The sequence below is a fragment of the Protopterus annectens genome, chromosome 15.part0 (assembly GCF_019279795.1).
Source record: "Protopterus annectens isolate FY-2018-M chromosome 15.part0, PAN1.0, whole genome shotgun sequence".
Lineage (NCBI taxonomy): Eukaryota > Metazoa > Chordata > Ceratodontiformes > Protopteridae > Protopterus > Protopterus annectens.
The window spans coordinates 33,896,385-33,914,440 of NC_056749.1; the positions used below are offsets into that span (position 1 = coordinate 33,896,385).

General features: G+C 40.1%; 1 protein-coding gene across 1 annotated transcript in view; it reads right to left on the bottom strand.

Annotated features, from left to right (window-relative positions):
• Window positions 1-18,056, bottom strand: part of GTF2F1 (general transcription factor IIF subunit 1) — a 903,716-nt gene that overhangs the window by 837,273 nt on the left and 48,387 nt on the right. The window contains exon 5 of the mRNA XM_044057223.1: window positions 13,154-13,347. Within this exon, the coding sequence (XP_043913158.1) occupies window positions 13,154-13,347 (194 nt within the window). The remainder of the gene's footprint in view (window positions 1-13,153; window positions 13,348-18,056) is intronic.

Genomic DNA, 18,056 nt, shown 5'->3' on the forward strand with positions numbered 1-18,056 from the left:
TTTTGCTTAGTTTAGCAAAAGAATTCTGGAAAAGATTGAGAACGGACATCAAACCAGAAGTAGATGACAAACATACAAGTGAAAATGCAAAGAAAAACAAAAAAGAATATAAAGCGAAGGCTGAGAAAAGGAAAGAACTGTTGTTGTGTCTTTCAGCTTTTCCTGGTTAGGGGTCGCCACAGCGGAACTCCGGTCCGCTAATGATTGGCAGTAGATTTTTACGTGCCGAGTTGCCAGCCCTGATGCACAACCTTCAACGAAGGTACGCCCATTCACGCACGTCTCCACACAGAAGACGCTCTAGCTGAGAAACGAATGGGACAACGTCTTACTGTGAGACGACAACGCTACCGCAGCAGAAAAGGAAAGAACTGTAAAGCACAAATATAGCAACAAGAAAACAGGATTGCTAAAACAATCATACTGGCCAAGATGCGACACAGGAATGATTAAGGAGAGCTGAATTTAAACCAAAAGATTAAAAGCCAACAATGATAGCCCAAAACAGTCAGAAAAAGTAGGAGAAACAACCAAATCCAGGATCTATAAAACAGAACTTGAAATTGCCTTGCATGATTGTATTACAGCAAAAAGGGAAACTATCTGTATACTGAAAGGCACAATAATGTGGCAATATTGTTGCACTAGGATTGTGTAAACACTACAATACACAGGTAGCGGAGTAACATTGGAAACACAAACAGCAAAGCATTATTGACAACGATTAAGTTCGCATAACATGGATTACCCAATATCAACAGATGGCAAGAAAACCACATAAAATAGTCTTATAAAAGAACAAAAATTGTTGCGTCTTTCGGCTTTTCCCGGTTAGGGGCCGCCACAGTGGAACTCCGGTCCGCTAATGATTGGCAGTAGATTTTTACGTGCCGAGTTGCCAGCTCTGACGCACAACCTTCAACGAAGGTATGCCCATTCACGCAAGTCTCCACACAGAAGACGCTCTAGCTGAGAATCGAACAGGATGTCTTACTGTGAGGCGACAACGCTACCGCAGCACCACCACTAGCTTCTACAATGATTACAGTGTCTTATAAAATGAGACACACAGACAAACACCACGATCTGCAGAAATGAAAGGATGTAGAATATACAGCCCAGACAGTTTCAGCAGTAGTAGAAGCAAAAGGACTAATTAAAGAATTTACAGTTGTAAGCAAATATACTACCAATGCATGTAACCACACATGAAATGCAGAAGGAAGCTTTCTGGGTGCCGAGAAGAGCGCACTTGGCAAACAAAGACTGAAGCAATACCAATTTCATAAACCAACTGTACACAGACTTGGGAACGGGGTTAATTCTGCTGATGGCATTAGAAACAAAACATTTGCAGAAATTAAAAAAAAAAAAAAAAAAAAAAAAGCCAAAATGAGTGGTAGACAGTAAAACCCCATAAAGCTGAATTCCTGTCAATGGACTGGAAGCAGGTGATAACACAAAAATCCAATTCAGGAAAGCTTTGAAAGAGGGCATTTTCTTATTTAGTCTCCTAGCATCAAGCAACACTACAAGGACACCAGTCAGATCCGAATCTACATTTATAAGATGCAAGTCTAAGCAGAGTACCATTGCTGGAAAAAAAAGGATCTATGGGGGATCAGAAGGTATCTGCCAGTGCGCAGAAGTACCAGGGAGATGGATGCAGAACATCTTTGGTGAAACAGGTGAGAAGGTCTTCCAGATCCCTCCAATCTGACATTCACTGGACCCCTCAGAATAACACCAAATACGCAAGTCAATTATTAAAGTCAATCCTGTTTTGCTAATATTGTGGCATCATTCTCAACAATGATTCAAAACTAGTTTCCTTCCAGCGTTACAGATGGACATGTCCCTTTTCATATAATCTAAAAAGGTGCATCATAACCCACAAGAACAATGGCAATGTCATATTCATACTTTGGCTGAAGAAACTAGAGTGCCTTAGAGATATGGTGAATTGTAGCACCAGAGATGCAGCTGATTTTTACTCTGTCTGCTCAGCCTTATGAGTGATGTATCTGTGTACTACATAATGGAGTCGCACTTAAAATATACAATGCCATGCATAGTGAACTGCTCTTGTAGCCTGTAACGGCCTCGCCAAACTACTCTGGTGACTTTTGTCTGCTCGATCTTAAAAGGTAGTATGGAATGGGGGTTAGAGAGTTGCTAAGGTTTAGCTCTGGCATACAAACAAAGTGCCAATACAAGGAGATCTGTTTTTAGCACTCATAAAATGGCTATGTCTGTCTTTGGGTATGTGGGTGTAGCATTAGCATGGATACGGATAACCAGTTTGTGGGAGAGGTTTGCTTCCAGTTGCAAGTACCTGCATCCCTCACACAAGGACTCATCTTGTGATAATAGCAAAATGGCTATTAGTAAGCAAATGGAAGTCTGCAGGACCAATCAGCCAAGACTGATGCTGCAGACATTATCACAACTAGAATACAATGTAGCAGAACAGTAAAACAATCGGCCATAGTTGAGAAATACACAGCATAACGGCAGACCAACTAGTTAAGAAATGTCATAGTTGATAATATCTCTGCAAAGAAACCATATACAGCACAGCACAAAAACAAAGAAGCAATATAGCAGAGTTCTAAAAAAAAAAATCAGCCATGGATGAAAAATACAAAGTGAGGCACAACTACTACAACAAGGTTTCAGTTCTGTTACCTCTTGAAAAGAGACCAGCATCACAGCAGGCAGACAGTGCTGTGCTTTGGACACCTGAATGGGCTACTGGAGAAGGTAGTTAAAAGGGAATCCACAGACACATTCAAGAGGGCATGGGGCACATGGAAAAAAGGGATAAGGAAGGGAGCTGGAACAGAGGTGAGGTAGAATGTTAAATGCACTTACTATATATACTTTTGTTCAATAACAAAAGGAGGCACTAAGTAAAGAAATGTAACATAAAAGTTGCCGCTTTAAGAAAATCAGAGCCTGCCAACCTCACCAACACTGCTGCACTGCACAAGGCAAACACGGTAATTTCAGAGTCCATGAGGTTCTTGCTTAAATTTGTTCTTAATTATATCTAAAGCACAAGGTAATTGGGATATGTTATACAGCAGAACAGATCACAAAGTAAAAGACTATAGTAGACATTGGTTAAACAAAATTGAAACATTACACCTGTCAAGACCTTTCAAAGCATCTATAGGGTCTTAAGATTTTATAAAGCAAGTACAGTTGTGTACACTTACCATAAATGTAGATGTTCAAGTGTCTTCACTGTTGCAGTCATGACTGTAGGGTTCTTCCCTGCCGGCAGGCAGTCCTCGGTCGGCCAGAATCCCAAAGTCTGGGTCCGGTGTCGGCTGTTCAGCCATGCTCCCTGACGTCAGAGCGCCAGGAGTACAAAGCTGACAGCCGACGCCATGTTCTCCAGTTTTTCTTGCCCCAGATGTCAGAAGTTCCAAAATGAGTAAGGTCCCATACCCTTTGCAAATACACCTCAGGAAGAAGGGTGAAAAAAGGAACCACACAAAAGAAAAAATAAGAGGGGACAGGAGGGAGGGAAACCCAGACTGCAACAGTGAAGACACTCAAACAGCTACATTTATGGCAAGTGGACACAACTGTACTATGTTCATCGTGTTTCACTGTTGCAGTCATGACTATAGGGTAGAATCCCAAAGCAGAAAGAAAGGGAGGTGGTCATAAAGTAGAGGGGGCAGCTATAAGACCCTGCAAGACTGCAGAAGCAAAGCCTACCCTGGACTTAGAGTAGAGAGGTAGATTGTAGTGCTTGGAAAACGTATGCACTGAACTCCAAGTTGCAGCTTCCAAAATGTCTTTGGTAGGAACTCCACTGAGGAAGGCAGCTGAAGTGGCAGCAGCTCTGGTAGAATGAGTCCTTATACTCCCTGGGATTTGCTTTCCATGGTGTGAATAGCAAACTCTGATTCCATGAGCAATCCATTTAGAAATGGTCTGTTTTGAAATAGCTTTACCTTGGGAACTTGAAGCATAAGAAACAAACAATTGCTCCGATTTCCTGATGTCCTTGGTTCTGTCCAGGTAAAAACGTAGTTGTCTGTGTACATCCAAGGAATGTAAGATCCTTTCCCATTTATTTTGAGGAGTGGGGAAAAAAGTTGGCAAGTGAATAGTTTGATTTAAAGCCACTTAGGAAACTACCTTAGGCATGAAAGTAGGATTAGTCCTTAAAGACACCCTGTCTTGATGAAAAATAATATAAGGTTCCACAGCCATAAGAGCTTGCAACTCTGAAACCCTCCTGGCAGAGGTCAGAGCTAACAGGATGGCTGTCTTCCAAGATAAAAACTTGATGTCAGATGAGGCAGCAGGCTCAAAAGGAGGTAAGGTGAGCTTTTCCCAAACAAAGTTGAGAACCCAAGCAGGAGTGGGAGGAGATCTAGGGGGCCTTAAGTTCTTAGCTCCTCTGAGAAATTGTCTCATGAGCTGGTGGGAAAAGATAGGAGGGTCTGTATTACAATGAGCAGAAATAGCAGAGGCGTATACCTTTATGGAAGAGAAAGAGAGACCCTTATGTAAGAGGTCTGACAGGTAAAGTAAAATCTGAGGAATGTTAGGAGTAAGAGAATCAGAATCCTGAGCCTGCATCCAGGAACAAAATCTTTTCCATTTTCCTGCATAAGATTTTCTAGTGCTAGGACGTCTGGCTTCTAAAATGACATCAATAACCTGCTTGGGTAGGAGAAAATGAATCAAAGATCCTGGATTTACCAGGCCGCCAGGCTGAGAGTTTTGACATGGGAGTGTAGAATCTGACCCTGGTGTTGGGACAGAAGGTTCGGAATCTGTGGTAAAACCCAGGGTGGCTCTAGAGAAAGGTTTTTCAGTGTTGGGTACCAAAACTGTCGAGGCCAATTTGGGGCCAGCAAGATTATCATCTTGGGCTTGTCCTGCTTGATCTTTAGTAATACCCGTGGAAGAAGAGGAAGAGGCGGAAAGGCATATCCCGAGAGGTTTCTCCAACTGAATGATAGAGCATCCACTTTCCAAGCTTGATCGTGGAAAGTCCTGGTGCAAAAAATTTGTAGTTGATGATTGAGGTGGGATGCAAAGAGGTCTACGTGAGGACATCCCCAGACTGCTGTAATCATCTTGAATATTTCGGAGTCCAACATCCATTCGTGTGGATCCAAAAGGTTTCTGCTCAGACTGTCTGCCAGGAAGTTTTGCTTCCCTGGTAGAAACTGTGCTTGAAGGTCCAGTTTGCAAGCTAGAGCTGTGTTCCAAAGATCCATGGCTAGTCTGCAAAGGGGACAGGAATGAGATCCCCCTTGCTTGTTTATGTACCACATAACTGTGGTGTTGTCTGTCCGTATCAGTAGTTGTCCTGGTTGTAGAAGATTCCTGAAGGCCAATAGTGCTTTCTGAACGGCTAACATTTCCTTTAAATTGATATGCAGGTGCTTCTGATCCTTTGTCCAAAGGCCCTGCAGACAGTTGCCCCGAAAATGGGCTCCCCATGCATAATCTGAGGCGTCCGTGGTTAAAGTCTGAGTGGCAGGAGGCAGACAGAAGGGTTTTCCTTTGTTTAGAGTACATGTCTTGGACCACCAAAGGAATTCCTTTTGAAGACAAGGCAGGACGGAGATCAGTATGTCTAGACTGTGACAATGCTAAGGCCATACACGTTTTAGGTACCACTGTATTTTCCTCATATGTAGTCTTGCATATGGTATGAGAAGGATGCAGGAGGCCATGTAACCCAGAGCCTGCAGGAATCTCCTTGCAGATAGCGGAGTTGTAGTAGCCAAGGTTTTGAAAGTTGAAGCCAGCTGTAACTGTTTTTCGTATGTCAGAAATGCCATCTGGGTTGTTGTGTTTAGAGAAGCGCCGAGAAAAATTATCTGTTGTGAGGGTGTCAAATCTGACTTTATGTTTACAGTGAATCCCAGGAACTTGAGAAGATTCTGAACAAACTGTAGATGCTGGAGTAAGACATCCTTGCTGTCTGCCTGAATAAACAGTCGTCCAGATAAGGGTAAATTTGAATTCCCTTGAGTCTGCAATAAGCTACTACTGGAGCCAGGCACTTGGTGAAGACCCTGGGCGCAGTAGACAATCCAAAGGGCAGCGCAGAGAATTGGTAGTGCCTCGATCCTGCCTTGAACCTAAGGTATTTTCTGCATTCCTGTCTGATGGGAATGTGTAAATATGCTTCTTTTAAATCCAAAGTTACCATCCATGCATTTTTGGTCAGCATTGGCAGTAGCTGCTGTAGAGTAAGCATCTTGAATTTTCGTATCTCTAGAAAAGTGTTCAAGACTGACAGATCCAGAATGGGTCTCCATGAATTTTGCTTCCTGGGGACTAGAAAGAGCCTTGAGTAAAAACCTTGTCCCATCTCTGAAAGTGGAACTAGTTCTATGGCTTTCATAGCCAAGAGAGCTTCCACCTGGTTTAATGCCTCTGACCATTGATGTTTTGGAAGATCTGGCCATCCGCTTGGCCTTGGTGGGGTACGAAAATGGAATTTGTAACCTCTTGAAACCACATCCAAAACCCACTTGTCTTGGGTTATACGAGTCCAATTTAGATGAAAAAGGGAAAGTTTTCCTCCAAGAGGGGCTTCCAGGCAAGACGTTCCTGCAGCCCAACAGAGGGAGTCATTGAGTCTGTTTTCTATGAGCTTGCGACCTGTCTTCTCTTCCCCTAGGGGTGGAAGCAGTCCACTGTCTTGGTCTTTAAGAGGCTTGCGTTTGAGGCCTACCTCGGGGGCGTCTATATCTACCCCTCTGAGGCCTGTCTGAATTGGGAAAGGACCAATTTTTTGTAGGCCAATTCCTGCTAAATCTGGGTGGCTGTACTTGTAAGAAATCTTTAACTGTTAGCATGGACTTTGCCTTGTCCTCCATCTTTTTAATCACGTCTTCAGCTTTAGATCCAAATTATGCTGAACAGGAGCATCCAATAATTTAGCCTTTACCTGATCTGGCAAATTTTGCTCCTTTAACCATGCATACCTTCTAATTACTGTGCCAGAGGCAGCAACCCTACAAGAAGCATCCAAGGCATCAAATCCATAGTGTAAACCATGTTTCCCAACTTGTTCAGTGGCATGCAATAAGTCATGTAGTTCCTTATCATCTGCACAGGCTGAAATGGAAGTTAGCTTTTGCTTTAAAACAGACAGTAGAAATTGCTGGTATTTCAGCATATGAAACTGACAGTTTAAAGCCCTAACAGATAAAGTAGCAGAAGTGTACACTTTTTTGCCCCATCTTTCTAAAGATCTGGAATCCTTCTCAGTGGGAATGGAGTTTTTAGCAGAAGCGGCCTTAATGCCCTTAGGACCCTGAGAAATGGTTCCAGGGTCAGCAGTAGGGTTCTTGAATAAAAATTGGTGGGAATCAGGAACCCTATAGTATCTGTCTGGCTTAACAGGAGCTGGAGGAAAAGAGTCAGGAGTTAAGTTAGCCTCCGAAAAAGCATCATCCACAATATCCAAAATAGGAGGAATAGCCAGGGGCCTATGTTGGGGAAGAAGAAAATCAACCCTTAGTCTTTTCTTAGATTCCGAGTACTCCTGTCCTTCCCTGTGGAAATGTTCCCTCATTTCATGCAAGGTTTCTCTAAAAGAGAAATCCTCAGGGGGAGAAGCTGAAGGAATGGATTCCTCAGCATCAGAATCCTCATAAGGAGGGAAAGAATATTCCTGGTCAGAAGAAAAAACAGAAGCCTGATCAGAGGAGTCATAATAAACTTCCTGCCTAGGCCTTTTATCTGGAGGGGGGTGTGAACCCCTAATCATAGTAAGTAAGTCCTCCGCCATTTTAAGTAACTGTTTCTGAGACTTGGGAGCCGGATCAGAAGAGGCCTGGGTTGCAGTCTTTGATTTGGAAGGAGTCTTTGCCTTTGTCTTTGGCTTTGCCTTTATAAGAAGCTGAGTAGGCCTGAAAACCCCTTCGGAAGCCGGTACCTGCACAGCGGCTCCGGACCCATCCGAAGGAGCATTGTCCAAAGGTCCAACTGAAATATTCAAAGGCCTAGTTGGCTCCTCGTGGGAGTCCGTTTCAGCTATCGTTTCCGAAATGGCTGACGACAGGGGCTGCAAAAGCACCTCACTGACGACGGCCGAACCTGAAGCTGGCTCTGCTTGTGCGATATAGTCTGATTTGGACCTCGGAGGCCTGTCTTTGTCCTTGCGTCGTTTGTGAACTCCGGTAGCCGGAACCGTATCCGATGACATTTTGTAATTAAAACGCCTACCGAAGTAATGAAAAGCAAAATCGTACCTTCGTTTAATAGTACGTTGATTGAATCTAGCACAAAACCGACAACTAGGTACGTCGTGGTCAGGGCCTAAGCAAGGAATACAGTAAGAATGAAAATCCTTATGAGGTATTTGCTTCCGACATGAAATACAATTATTAACTTTTTCTGACATCGGACTGGAGCAAGAAAAAAGTTTCCCTACTTAGCTTTGAGTAGGAGAAGAAAGTCTTCGGACTGAAGTATGATTAGAAAAAATTGTCAGGAGTCAGCCGACTGGCACTTGCGAACTGCTATCACCGCACGGCAAGAAAGACTGAAGAACATGGCGTCAGCTGTCAGCTTTGTACTCCTGGCACTCTGACGTCAGGGAGCATGGCTGAACAGCCGACGCCAGACCTAGACTTTGGGATTCTGGCTGACCGAGGACTGCCTGCTGGCAGGGGAGAACCCTACAGTCATGACTGCAACAGTGAAACACGATGAACATGTGCACCAGTGCTAAAAACATTCAAAGAGCATCTCAACTCTATGTCAACTGACCCAGACTTATGCTGGTATTCCCAAAGTGTAAACACTCACAATTCAAACAATCTTCTGGCACAAGTATTCAGCAGGCAGAAGATAAAGGCATTTTGTATACATTTCTTGCTATGTGTTCAGTATCACATAAATTTAAGTAACGTTTTCCACCTCTCACAAAATGCAAAAATACAATATGGGATGTGGCATCAGAATATAAAAAGTCAGTTTAACTTAAAATTCACTAAAACCATCACTCCTTGCGAACACTTTATTAATTTTAAAACGCTAAAAATAAACCACGTTTTTCGTCTAACCAGAATGGTTAGACTTCTTCAGAACAAAAGCCAAACAGTGTCAGTTACAATTCAAACCACTTATTTATAAACTTGCCCGCCAAAGTTTCAAGGGCTTAAGTATCTCTTAAAGATATAGACTGTTAAAAAGCATGGTATTTCATTCATAACAATTAGAATGCTTTTGTTACAGACCTGTGCTTAAAAACACTTGTAAATCATTGCAGCAACCCTATTTCCTTCTACTCACATAAAATAACATAATATAACAACTTGCATAAAACTAGAAACAGCAGTATTATGAATGCAATAATAACTTCATAAAATGCTGTCTATAAAACGCACATCCTAAGATCCATCCCTTTACTCATATATATAGCTCTATTCTTATAATACATGTTAATATATGTTGAACGTTAAACTATATTAAAAATGAACAGTCAACTGTACGTAAAATGAATCCATAACTCAAACACTCGAAAACATAAACAATGCATCCCACACAATTTCATCTCCCATCAATGGCATTAATACTGCATAAATGTTGTAACTATGCTAAATTCAAAATATACCAAAAACATTCTAAAATTAATGACAAATTATCATAATAATCCAACTTGACCCATCATCCATATGTATTATAATGAATTGATGAATGACTATGAAAATATATATATTTATATATATATATATATAAATATATATATATATATATATATATATATATATATATATATATATATATATATATGTGTGTGTGTGTATATGTTTATACACATCAATATTAGTTTAGACATAATCAACATATTGTTGAATTATCTATCCAAACTTTTAATTATCTATCCAAACTTTTAAGTTTTAATAAACACATAAGGCTACACTTTTCATTTAAGCCTGGATTTGTATACGCATTGAGCTTGATTTGCCATAACTCCATTTTCTCCAGCAATAGACCAAAAAGGCCCCCTCTTACATCTTGCTTAACTTGATCGATTACTTTGAATCGAAATTTATGATCCGGGAACGTGAGAATATGCCTAGCAAGGGCATTGTCTTCTTTTTGTAAATTAATACTTCTCTGATGCTCATAAACTCTATCTTTTAATCTACGCTCGGTTTTCCCTACATAAAAGGATTGAAAAAGGAAAAAAAGAATTTGGAGGTGTTACTGGCAGCAGATGTGAGGGTGATGAATCCAGATAAAGGAGCGGGGGTTGGTGGTGATGGACACACTGGACTATAATAGGAAAATTAAGGAAATCTTAACCACTGACACATATGAAGAATCATCGATCAACGAATATAATAGATCGAATCAATTAAAAGCTTCTTAAATGAATTATTCATTGAAGCAAGAATAGACCTACATATGTATAATTATTTAGTCATTGAGTCACCAAGAGCACCTTATATGTTCGGTGTTCCAAAAATTCATAAAAATGTTTTCAACCCCCCTTTTAGACCAATAGTGGATGGGAGAAGGTCATCCACGTATGCCTGTGCCAAACTGGCAGATGAGATTATGAAAAAATATGTAGCAACGGAACAATGGATAGTGAAGGATTCTTGGGTTTTCCTAGAGCAAATCAATCTTTCATACCAACAAGAAAATAATTTTTTAACAGTAGATGTAAAAGAATTATATACTAGTATTCCGCACCAACAAGGAATTGAATGGGTAACAGCAAGAATGAGACAGAAAGGTGCACCAGAAGATGAAATTTCTTTGGTACAAGAACTTTTGGATATCATTTTGTCATATCATTTTATACTATTTAATAATCAGTTCTACATCCAAAGAAAAGGAGTAGCCATGGGCTCTCCATGCGGATCCAGTTTTGCCAACCTAGTAATGTCATTGTGGGAAAACACATACGTGTTTGGGAATAATTCTATTAAGGATGTCGTAAATTTTTATGTTAGATTTATTGACGACATTTTTATCATAATAGGAGATGAACATGTGGCTGAGAATATAGTTGACATGCTAAATGGGTCCACGGAATTTTTGCAATTAACATACACATTCAATTCAACATCAACTTCATATTTAGATGTTACACTTATTAAAAATGATACCTTGAAGGAAAATGAAGCAAAAGATTTTTAGGAAGCCCACTTATTCAAATAAATTTTTACACTATTCCAGCACACACCCACAACATCAAAAAAAAAAGTCAGTGGTCAAAGGTCAGCTGGTACAGGCTGCGCGCATGATAACAGAAAAAGAATTTTTAGACGAATGTGCCAATTTAAAACAAATGTTCTTGAACAGGGCATATCCTATCACACTTACAGAAGAATTAATAGAAGAAATAACTAAATAACAAATGGGATATATACACCCATATTAAAACAGCATATTAATGGTTTTAATAGAAGAAATAACATTTAAAAGAACAAATGGGATATATACACCCATATTAAAACAGCATATTAATGGTTTACACGACCTAAGTGATGTAGACATTAGTGCAGTAACACAGGAATGTATTCAACAGGAAATTAAGGTTAACTTTAACTTGGTCTGTATTTTGAGGTTTTCATTAGATTATCATAATATAAGGAAACTTGTAATGAAAAATTGGACTATATTGAATGATGACAGTACACTAGTGTGCAAATTGGGAACATCACCCAAAATAGTTTGGAGAAAGGGATTAAGTTTCAAGGAATTATTGCAGAAAAAACAAGAAAATCCCTTAATAGTCAATAGAGGGATGACACAATGTGGTAACTGTTCATTTTGTTATCTAATGCTACTGGGGGTTAATATTGAGGTTAATGGATTTAAATTGTGCACTAGAGGTAAATTCAACTGCAACTCAAAAGGAGTAGTGTACTTAGCTGTGTCAATGCTATCCATCCTTTTATATAGGGAAAACCGAGCGTAGACTAAAAGATAGAGTTTATGAGCATTAGAGAAGTATTAATTTACAAAAAGAAGACAATGCCCTTGCTAGGCATATTCTCACGTTCCCGGATCATAAATTTCGGTTCAAAGTAATTGATCAAGTTAAGCAAGATGTGAGAGGGGGCCCTTTTGGTCTATTGCTGGAGAAAATGGAGTTATTATGGCAAATCAAGCTCAATGCATACACAAATCCAGGCTTAAATGAAAAGTGTAGCCTTATGTGTTTATTAAAACTTAAAAGTTTGGATAGATAATTCAACAACAGGTTGATTATGTCTAAACTAATATTGATGTGTATAAATATATATATATATATATATATATATATATATATATATTTTTTTTTTTTTTTCATAGTCATTCATCAGTTCATTACAATACATGTGGATGGTGGGTCAAGTTGGATTATTATGATAATTTGTCATTAATTTTAGAATGTTTTTGGTATATTTTGAATTTAGCATAGTTACAACATTTATGCAGTATTAATGCCAATGGTGGGAGATGAAATTGTGTGGGATGCATTGTTTATGTTTGAGTGTTTGAGTTATGGATTCATTTTACGTACAGTTGACTGTTAATTTTTAGTATAGGTTAACGTTCAACATATATTAACATGTATTATAAGAATAGGGCTATATATATATATATATATATATATATATATATATATATATATATATATATATATATACACACACACACACACACACACACACACGAGTAAAGGGATGGATCTTAGGATGTGCGTTTTATAGACAGCATTTTATGAAGTTATTATTGCATTCATAATACTGGTGTTTCTAGTTTTATGCAAGTTGTTATGTTACTTTATGTGAGTAGAAGGAAACAGGGTTGCTGCAATGATGTACAAGTGTTTTTAAGCACAGGTCGGTAACAAAAGCATTCTAATAGTTATGAATGAAATAGCATTCTTTTTAACAGTCTATATCTTTAAGAGATACTTAAGCCCTTGAAACTTTGGCGGGCAAGTTTATAAATAAGTGGTTTGAATTGTAACTGACATTGTTTGGCTTCTGTTCTGAAGAAGTCTAACCATTCGGGTTAGACGAAAAACGTTGTTTATTTTTAGAGTTTTAAAATTAATAAAGTGTTCGCAAGGAGTGACGGCTTTAGTGAATTTTGTGCAAGTCGGTGTTTAAGTGGATTGTATCAAAAGTCAGTTTAAGCATACTTCCTGCCAGCTTTTCCATTAACTCGGAGAATCCATGGCTGATCTTCCACACGGAACTCCTTAGTGATAATTCCAAATTTCTTCCTCCGTGCTTCCTCGCGTTGTTTCCGACCAAACTCACTTCCAGCACCAGTTTCTGGCACCTCTTCATCCTGATATATCTTTTTGTTGCTAAGGTCTCTCTCCATTTTTGCCTTAAGAAAAGAAAATGGAATTGAAGTTAAGAAAAATGAGTATCATGCACTTATTGTAATGACAGATCTGTGCTGGCAGTTTTAAACCAGTCACATCTAAGATCACAATTTACATTTTGGCAACTCTAGGACTAAAGACCAACAGGTATCTCATAAAACTTCTCGGGCTTCTTTAGACCCTCCCCTTAACCATAATCCTCAGTCCCAAAGGGCCCTCCCTTCAGATGTCAAAAGCCCACAAGTCAGAGCAATGAGAAGGAAAACCAAGACTGGTTCCAAACAGGAAAGACTCCAGTACACCTCCAGAGTCTGTGTCTCTGTGAGGTTTGGTTTTGTCAAAATAAAACTTGAGTTGCCTGTGGACAACCAAACAATGCAGCGGATATTCACCCAATTGTGAAGAAAGCTGGAAGATTAATGGATTGATTTCTGATAAAATTATGAAACACTGAGCAAAGAAAGGAGGATAAAAGATGGACAAACACACAAGGCTTACAGGTCAGCAGAGTCTGTCCTTGGAAGCCATTACTTCAGCAAGAAGGATTTCAAAGTATGAAAGCATATTTTAGCAAAAAAAAAAAAAAAAAAAAAAAAAAAAACATGGTCAAGTAGGAAAAAGTTTTAGTTTATCCATCATAAAATAAAGGTCCAAAGGGAAATGAGACTTTTTTACGTTCGTCTCAAGAAAGATCTGCATACCATAAAAAAGGCCAGCCATCGGTAGAGTTAAATTAGCAGCTCAGGTGCCTGCAACAGCTTGCCAGAGAGGATGTCAGTAAGTGGTTGCTGCCAGGCCACCAATCCTGGGAGAAGGGAGGAGGTTCTGGCTTACCACAAGTGACACCTAGTGGGAGCACTAGGTGTTTCACCCAGGAGTTAGAGCTTATCAAGCCCAAAATGTCTTTGCATTTGTATTTGTAAACAGAGCGGAATTTGGCATGTATAGGCATGCTTCCCATCAGGAGACAGCAACAGCAGAGAATAAAAGAGCTGCTGAAGGGGAAGGGGTGCTCCCAGTAGGATGAGGTAGGCCATTCTGTAGGAAACAAGCTGGTCCACTCCCTATTAACCTGGCATGCATTAGGGAATGAAGGACCAATTAGAATTACTGAGAAGGAATGGTGTCCCATTCATCCCTTGACTGAACTGGACAACTGGGAGAAGGTAAATTCTCAAGTTCAGTACTCACCTGGGGTGGTTTCTGTGTGGAGTCTGCATTGTCTCCTGTGTTCAAGAGGGGTTTCGTCTCGCATTCCAAAGACATGCCATAATGTGGATCAGAAATTCTAAATTGCTCTTATGTGAGCATATGTGCACGTGTCATACAAATTAAAGACCTGTCAACCTACTTCCTTTTCCCCCTTTGACTTGTAAACTCTGTAGGTAGTGGTGGGTGTCAAGCAGGGTTAACTGTCAGATGCGAATCTTAAGAGAGTGGGTGAGAGGAGAAATGGGGTGAGGCCTTATGGAAGCAGATAAAATGAAACAAACAAATGAAGAGACAGGGAATTAGAATTTGCACACTGGAAACTTGGAAATGGTTGCTACACACTAACTGCAGAAAAATATCACCCTGAATCAAAAATCTAGGAAAGATATTAAAAAATGCTGGGTGCAGGAGCTGTAAAAGGGTCTAGCCCTCCTGCTGTGGCCAAAGCCAGAAAAGTGAGCAAAGTTACAATGAGAATATTTACGTTAAGATCTGGGACACTCTGGAGAGGGAATATAGGTCCCTGGTAATCTCTGGAACTGGAGAAACTAAGTGGCTAACTTATTTTGAAGTCCAGGTGAGGCTGGATTGACAGGTGTGAAGGGGGTCTCAGACCTGTACAAAAGACGGGATTAAAGCAATGACAACCAGACTTCATAAAGGCAAAAGGGGATGATTTTAGTCTTCAGGAAGAGTTTCATAGTAATAGAGGATAGAAGCATAAATAAATTGCAGGGAAAAGCACTTCTGAGTCGCTGTATCCCTTGGGAATCCTCCCACAGGAAGAATAAGGAAAAAGTAATTGCTGCAATGAGAAGGTGACTGGGGTAACAGCCATTCCCATTGTCTTATGGTTTCCCAACAAATGGAATAGGAATGAAAACCCAACATGCTCTATGTACTACAGACTTCTATGTTACCAGTGAAGATGGCAGTCACACGTGAGCAAAGACAACTTCAAAGTGAGAAGGACGGCACTCATTTTGCGGATGTTGACATGCAGTGTAGTTTCTTGGGTTGACCAGGCTCCTTTGTCTGTCTGCTCTGCATAATGCAGAAACTAGCAAGAAACCAGCAGCAACCTGGAGAGGTTTTTCAAGGGACTGACTTCAATGTGCAGCAGAAGAAATATGAAAAGGGGGCATCTGTTGCAAGGCTTATGGGTAAAGGAAAGAATGCTGGTATCATGGGAAAGTTATAAGCCCAGCCAAGTACATGTCAATCTTAATTATACAGACAACAGAACTGAAACTCCCAACATCAGATAAAAAGTAATTACCAAATTCTTTATCTCTAGTATTATCTTAATCTTTACAAAATGCAAAACATAAAAAAACTGATGCAAATCTACCCAAACTGTTCCAGCTAACGCAAACATTCTCTCATAATTAACATATAAACTGCATTATATTTTTTTCATATTAATATAAACACATTTTATTAGTCTACTACTCTTAGCACCACCTACTCTGCAACACCAAACAAGTCCAGCCACTGTTCATAGATGTTTTCTATACCACAGGGGCCTTTTTAAGCCTAGCCATACACCGCAAATCTCTGACAAGCTCTGGTACCCTTGATAAGTGCAAGCAAGCGCTTGGGAGATGAAACATTTACAAGCGGGGGCCTGGAAGATGAACCATTTACAGGCTGCCTGTGCCCATTAGAGACATAGGTGCCAAACCAGGGATGAATTTCCTGTTCCCCATCCACTTGTCTAAGTTGCACTTTGAGTTAGGGAGGAACTCTACTTCACATGGATGGGGAGCCTTTTCCAGAGAAGGGATAGTCTCTAGGATACATACCTGTCTCTCCAGTAAGTCCTATTTATATCACATGCAAGGTTCAAGTCTTTAAAATGGATAATTCTGCTGCTGTTTGTTTTCCAGATATGCAGAAGCTCCATCAAAGTGGGGTCTAACAATGCCTTGTATGTCAGGCATAGATCTCAACACCCTGTAGGAGACAGAGTACAGGATCTGCATAGGACATGTTATTTGGGTCTATATTATATCAACGAACGCTTAAAAAAGCAAACGATGAATAATCAACCCCATGTAAGCGAAAACTTACAATCTCGAAAGCTCAGAACAGCGATTTTTTTTCCAGGGGGGGGGGGTCACTGTTCCAAAAAAATAAATAAAATGAAAGAATACATAAAGTGGGAGGCTTTGCCCCCCACACACCCCCTACTTAAATATATCAACTCCGAGATTGTACTACAGTGCCGAAAACGGCAAAGTAACGGAAGCAGCCAAGCAAATTATTTCTCTGAGAAAGAATTCGCTTAAAAGCCGCTATTTTGCCTTTTCGTTTTTTTAGGTTCAACCAAGATGCATTCGATAGAATGTGTCTTCGGTCATCTAATAGGAACCCTGTTATTTAAGACTTGTATTCTTTTAGTGAGAAACATCTGTGGATGTTTCAATTGTTGGATATCCCTGGTTAAGTACATATCAAAGGGGGCACTGTGCTCAATAATAATAGGCCTGATGAATGCTGAACACAGAATAATTACTTCATTGGACCTGGATGACATATCTTTGTTTATAAGTTGCACAACACAGAATGAATTCCAAACTACTGTAGACAAGCGATGGTCAAAGGACAGATTACTGTCTGAGAGTGTCCCAGTCCCCGACTCAAGTCAATTCTTAGGGGTGTGTTGCAATATGATAGTTATCAGGGGTGGATGACTTCCCCAAGGATACTATTACGCATTTCTTTGCCTTTAGCTTTAGTCCTCGGCTCTCGCACCAGTTGTGTGTGCCAGCCCTTCCTGGAGAACATTTGTATTGGTGAGCAATTCAATGACAACTCCTAATTTGCAGAAGGCCACTTGATATTGGCCTTGATTTCAGAGAAGTAATACCCAAAAAGAAGTGGTCCCAGGACCGATTTCCTGATGGACTCCACTTGTAACTGGCCTCTTTGTAAAGGTTGACTCCCCAATTCTAACTTCCTGGGTCCCGTCAGTGAGCCACCTGGCTATCCACCAAGTTATACAAGGGTTTGTACCTAACCTTAAGTTTGTCAGCAATGTCAGAGTTGGGGATTGTGTCAAATATCTTGGCCAGGTCAAGGTAGGCAGTGTGGTCAATCTTGAACCAATCTGAATAGGAGTCTACTAATACCAAATAATGTTGAACATTACATTCGAAATATCTGTGGCCACTATTGACCAAGGTAGTTCAGGAATCTGGTTTAGATGAAGTGGTTCTTTTTGCTGATGCGGTTTAGTGCTGTTACAAATTTAACAAGCTGAGATTTCCTTCTCAATATCTTTTGACATAGAAGGCCAAAATACTAGTCCTGGCTCCCTTTTTTGGTAGAATCAGTTCCTGGGTGACCTTGATGCAAGACTTTAATATACTCTTGTTGCAAGGATTTTAGAATTACCACTTTTGGACCTTTCATAATGATACCATCTTCCGTTAAAATTTAGTCTCCAAGGAAAATACTGCTGCATGTCTAGTGGTAAACAAGACCGTTTTGCTGA